The sequence below is a fragment of the Clytia hemisphaerica genome, unplaced genomic scaffold (assembly GCF_902728285.1).
Source record: "Clytia hemisphaerica strain Z4C2 unplaced genomic scaffold, Clytia hemisphaerica genome assembly, whole genome shotgun sequence".
Taxonomy (NCBI): domain Eukaryota; kingdom Metazoa; phylum Cnidaria; class Hydrozoa; order Leptothecata; family Clytiidae; genus Clytia; species Clytia hemisphaerica.
The window spans coordinates 52,123-57,917 of NW_027103309.1; the positions used below are offsets into that span (position 1 = coordinate 52,123).

Consider the following 5,795-nt stretch of genomic DNA (forward strand, 5'->3'; position numbering starts at 1 on the left):
TGAAAGAGGTAGACGGTCATTTGGCTTCAGACGTTTTGTCAAGAAGCAGTGAAACAAGAAAGCCAAACCAAGTAAACAGCTGAAAAATGTTATTCAGATCTCTAATCCTAATTATTGCTTTTTATGGCTGCTTTGGGATTGAAGTTAAAGCAGGCAATGTAAAAGGTTCATATCAATTACCGGGCGGAGATTGGGCGTGTCCTATTCAACCTGTCGGTCTCAATCGAAGTGCAGATGTTCCAAACAATGTAAGTTTTCAATATTTCTTCAAATGATATTACACCCGGGCGATGATTGGAGATGGGTGCCGCCCAATATTCGACCCTAAGACACTTACAGGGACTAAAGAGGAGAAAACAAAGGTATTTTATGACCCTTATTTATTGGGATCAATTTTGACCAAAGTTCGATCTTTCCAGCGGTAAAAAGTTGAAATTTTCTTATTTTTCTGACCCTTAGTGGGACTGAAATTTGATTTTCTGATTTTTCCGACCCTTAGTGGGACTTTGGAGATCCAAAAAAGGTACCCTTAAGGGCGGCACATGCTTTACCCTTCATTTGCCCAAGAACTCTCCCCCGGGAAATTTAATAATTTGAAAACTAGGTCAAGGTTGCAATGTATTTCAAGAAGATTTGAATTTTTAAAGGGCCCCTTGAATAATATAACAGTATTAGCTTGTATGAGAACATAATACATAATGATTCAATTCGGTTCAATTGATTTTAAGGTGACGATCTGGATTTCTAAATGTGTGGGCGGTTTCATGAAGGGCGGGATTACTTATGAAACTTGCACGCTTAAGAAGACCTTGATATTGTTCCAAAATGACAACTCAGAAATTGCAATCAATGCTGATGAAGACTTTTTCGATACTGTTGGTTTGATTCGTTATATTGGTAAGTGTTCAGAATATAAGAAAACGAAGATAAGATTAAGTGTTCTTAGTACCAGACCATCCTTGTCTTTTGAAGCCTATTCTAGACGTCGTGGTTTTTTTCTACTCTGTAAATTCTATTCCACTTTGCAACTTTTTCGAATGTTTGGGGCCCGGGTTCTCAGGCTCCGAAAATTCGATTTTTTGACGTCACTTTACACTTTCAATCCATTACATTACTGTGTGTTTAGAAAAAACGAAAATAAGATTGGGCTTTATCCAGAAAAAAACCGTGCACCCCCTGTTGAGGAGTCCATTTCTATTCCAAGAGGGAAAGGTTTGAAATGCAGTGGAATTCAATAGCAGTAGACAAAATCCGTCAAAAATAAGTAGAATTCCATGGGGATAATGATTGAAAATCTGTAAAACTCCGGAATTCCAGAGGGGTATCATCCTAAAATTGCCTGGAATTCCAAGCGGGTAAATCACAAAAGGTTGGAGCTCCTCAACAGTGGGTGTACGGTTTTTTTTTGGGAAAAGCCTATTGGAGAGATTGGAGATACTCCACTGTAAAGTCCAAGAGTAAAGTCCAGCTATTTATTGGATTTTCTCCCTTCTGTTAAGGGCTCTGACCATAGTCGAAAAATTGATTTTAGTATTTGAACATAAAAGTTATGTTTTAAATTTTTAAACACTTTTAACAAAGAATTGCACTTATAAATTGCTTTTTAATCAAATCCCTTAAGAGTAATTTAGAAAGAAAATGACGCTATGAATCTTAAAAAGACGTTAATAATATGTTGCATTTCCTTCTGTTATAAAAAGTGCTAAGTTTTAATGGGTAATTAAATTTTTTTGTTTCGAAGTTTTTTCGAACTGTCCGTAAAGAATTAGATTTTTGAATTTTTCGGAAAAATTTTCTAAATTAATGCATCAAAAGTTATGGCTGTTTTTCTATGAAAAGTTGTGATGAAAAATTGGTCAAAAAAGCACTATTTAGACAAGTAAGTTTTTAGAAAAATTTTCCGAAAATCTATTTTTAATTTGATAGAAAATACGCCATCTACCGCAAAAAAAATTTCAAAATGTTTTTTCTTCGCCGAATCGAAAATAAGCTCTTCAAAGTTGAAATACTATTCTTCGCAAAAGTAATCTTTTTATTATTCATCAATTTTTTTCATTGCGATTCTTAAACTTTCAGATTTAATGATAATTGACCTAAACAGAAAATGCATAACATGCCACAGTTTTGTGTGCTATATCAAGTAAAAATTTATATTTTGTACGTGGCAAATATTGAAAATTCACTATGAGCCCTTAAATGTTTTTTTCTTTTTTTCTTGCCCTTTCCAACGTTCATTTTTTATTTCCACACGTTTTAAAGGTTTTGTTTTTACATAAGTGTTCCCATTTCGTATCAGGACAGTGTCTGCCTATTGTTATGTTATGCTGATATAAGCTAAAAAAACTTCCTCTTTCTGATCAATCTTGCTCCACATCCGTGTCAATTTAATCTGTAAAAGCTTAAAAAGAATTAAAATTGACCGCTATTATTCATTTTTTCCCGTTTTCCTTAACTTCATAGCAAACAAGGTGTGCATCAGTTGGCGGGATGTTCAATACCAAGAGAGCGACCGAACAAGAGCAACAGCGGCCGCGTGTAAGAACGCCTGTTTCGAAAATTATTATGCTCCGGCGTATACTTTGACCCAATTCAATGATCAAGGAAAAGCTACAAATTACGAAAGTTACACGTTCGAGAAAAAGAACACTTCAGCTGGAAATCGAATTGAAGGAATGAAGATTCCTGCTCTCTTGTCTTTGTTTATATTGTTTTGTTTCTTGTAATGACCAGCATGATAGAAGTTAGCCTGGATATCCAGACTGTAAACTTGTTTTTAATTTATGATGTTTCTGATTTACCGCCTGGTCTTCCTAAATCGATTTGCAGCGCATATGCGCACTTTTTCAATTTAAATATTGCGCAAGCACTTAGGCAGACCAAGCTGTAAAAGACAGGAACAGCAGAAATAAGAAAATAATAGATAAAAGTATGATATTTTAGGAGAGGTAAAAACTCTTTTGATTGACGCCAAATATAACCATTGAAAGAATTAAGTAGCACGTTCTTGTGTCCTTGCACACGTCTTGTGATTTTCAATTTTTTTTTGCTTAATATAATTTTATGATGATTTATGGGGATTTTCTTTATTGTTTATATTATATATACTTTTTTTCTACCCCGATTTTACGCAATTGATTTGTACAAAATATCAAATTTCGATTTATGGCATATATGGGGCCCCTCCAGCGGTTTGCGTAAATGCGTGAATGGGCTTTTTTGGTTGCGTGAATGCGTGAAAATCGAAAAAAAATTGCGTGAATGCGTGAATTGAAAAAACTTGCGTGAACGTGAAAATCCATATTTCTATTGCGTGAATGCGTGAATCTGCCCTGTTTTTTGCGTGAACGCGTGAATTTTTCCTTTTCACAGTTTGTAGAAAACCCCAATGTGCGCACCTATCCCAAATTCAAAGGATGGCAGGTGAAGGTGCACAAAAAAATCAGCAACTTTCAAATTCTCTATTTTATAAAACGATTCATGATTTAGATGCGCTTTCTTGCAATCTAGACACCTTAAATTTCCAGATTTTTTCGCTTGGGCCAAACATGTATTGGCCCTCGAATCTTAAATAACTCTAATTTGCCCCCCTTGAAAGTGTTTGTTTAAGATAAAACCATGGTTATGCATGACGAGTGATCCAGGGCTAGGGCCAGCCAGGGCCAGAGCCACTGGGGGCAGGAGGCGGCCATGACTTCACCACGTTTTTGCAAATAAAAAGAAACTTATTTTAAAGAAATTTTTACCCATGATGTAGACTTTCGATAACCTGATTTCTTGGCAAAATTAGTCTGAAATGGAGTCGTATTTAAGCCCATCAGAGGGTTAAAATAGAAATTTTCTCCTGTCGGCGCAAAACATGGTTGCGCCTCCTTAGTCGCTATGTTTTCGGCCCCTCCGAAATTAATTTGCGAGCCCTGATTAAAACCGTTCTTTTTAACTTTTTTTGATCGCTTCGCTCGCAACAAATGTTCATTCTTTTACCTCATTTTACAAGCTATCAAGCGATCGTACCTTGCCTCTAACGAATTTAGACTACATTCTTTTTCAATGGTGTTAAAGAGAGCATTTTTAGCCAAACGCGAGTGACAGGAATGCAAAAATTTCCTCTCTGCGTAAACCATGGTTGCGCCTCCTTACCCCTGAGCCAAGCATCATGGTGTCATACTCGAGTTTGTTTGACCTACTTTTGATAATGTTTAAGCTATTTGTTGTACAAAAATTCGCCTGCGGCGCATATCTTTTCACTTACTATCGCGATCCGTTAACTGTAGAAGCTTCACCTTTTCTAAACGATCGTGACAAGTTAGAAGAATCAAATATTTTGCGTGATGGCATGTGATTAAAGTTGAAAAATTACGTAACGCTTTCTATTTTGGGGCTTCTTATGACGCTACCAAAAACACGGTGTTTTATAGTCAGGTCTACAGGAAAAAAATCACTACTGAGTTAAGTTTTTCTCAAGTGCATGACCAGATCCGGTCGAATAATATCTCGAGTACAGCCTTGTCATACTTTTTTATGCACATCGAACGTTTTACTCCATAATGGCGGAAATTACGTAAATTACGTAACTTAGCGAAATGTGCAAGACCTCTATTTTTGACATTTTCCCCGATTTTTCCGAAAATTTCCCTGATTTCCCAAAAAATTTGGTTTGCGTGAATTTCGAGAAAAACTTGCGTGAATGCGTGAATTGCGAAAATATTTTGCGTGAATGCGTGAAATTTGGGTCCGCTGGGGGGCCTCATATATGGCAGGCATGTTTGGTTAATTATTTCTGGATCTAATCGAGGCTCCCAATATTAAGGTGTCAAAGTTTTACTGTATTTAGAAATTGTAATTTTGCTTAGTATATGTTTTTTTATAAGCATATAAAAATCCGAAAACAGGCTCAGAGATGATTAGGTCGACAAAATGCTTGAAGGATGCTTATATCCAAAGCAAAAATTTAGGGAAATACTGAAAAGCCTTAAGGTGGGAGTCACATGAAGTTTTGAGATTTGGTGAAAAATTTATCGATTTCGGGATTTTGCGCGTTTTATGACCCTTTACCCTTTCTGAACACACTCTGAAAATTTTAAGGCCGTAGCATTTATATTTCCTGAGATATAAGGTTTTTTCTTGACCCTGATCTAAAGTATTTTCCTTAGCAACGAAAAATCATACCCGTTGCTAGGACCCGATTTCTTTATGGTTGATCTAAACATAGGATCATGACATACCAAACGAAAGATCTTTTTACGCCCTTTTCGGGCGTCTAAATCAATACCGCCTTTTTTTCGCGGGATTTCCTAATATGACGTAATCAAAGATGGTAACCAAAGAAGTGATATTTTTCAAAACATACAAATTTTGGAGGCTGTCAGCCAGTCACAGCAGTGTTTTTGACTATGAAAACTGCTTTAATTTGGAAATGTTCGATTGACTGATGACATTTTAAGCTCTTTAATGTCATTCTTCTCAAATAAGAAAGCTTGAGCTAGGTGAAACCAAAGACTTGATTCTCAAACTCAACGTTTCCGATATGAACTTAGTTTGACATGACGACAACCGTGTTTATATTGAAGGACGAAGACCAAAGGCATATTCAATGATGTATCTATTTAAAGATCCAAGTGTTAAAGGAAATGAAAGCCTAGAGGCTGGTTTAACAAGTGTGTGTGTGATGAATTATTGAAGGTCTGGGACGCTCCCTCCGCCCTCTGGCTGGATTATTTACATTCGCAACAAAGAAATCGTGCACGGCTAGATATCCAAGTGGATTCTTGTATCACAACAGATCAACTTATAACTGA

General features: G+C 36.3%; 1 protein-coding gene across 1 annotated transcript; it reads left to right on the forward strand.

Moving 5' to 3' along the window:
* On the forward strand, nucleotides 1-3,168 carry LOC136812698 (uncharacterized). The gene is made up of 3 exons (XM_067069226.1): nucleotides 1-248; nucleotides 729-897; nucleotides 2,461-3,168. Exons 1-3 carry the CDS (start codon nucleotides 87-89, stop codon nucleotides 2,721-2,723), a joined length of 594 nt encoding a protein of 197 aa, XP_066925327.1. The 5' UTR covers nucleotides 1-86; the 3' UTR covers nucleotides 2,724-3,168.
* The last annotated feature ends 2,627 nt before the right edge of the window (nucleotides 3,169-5,795 follow it).

Bases quoted from the DNA above. Each gene is read 5' to 3' on its own strand.
- LOC136812698 (XM_067069226.1), top strand. From the start codon at position 87: ATGTTATTCAGATCTCTAATCCTAATTATTGCTTTTTATGGCTGCTTT. The intron at 249-728 runs GTAAGTTTTCAA...ATTGATTTTAAG, and splicing joins GTGCAGATGTTCCAAACAAT to GTGACGATCTGGATTTCTAA. The intron at 898-2,460 runs GTAAGTGTTCAG...TTAACTTCATAG, and splicing joins TGGTTTGATTCGTTATATTG to CAAACAAGGTGTGCATCAGT.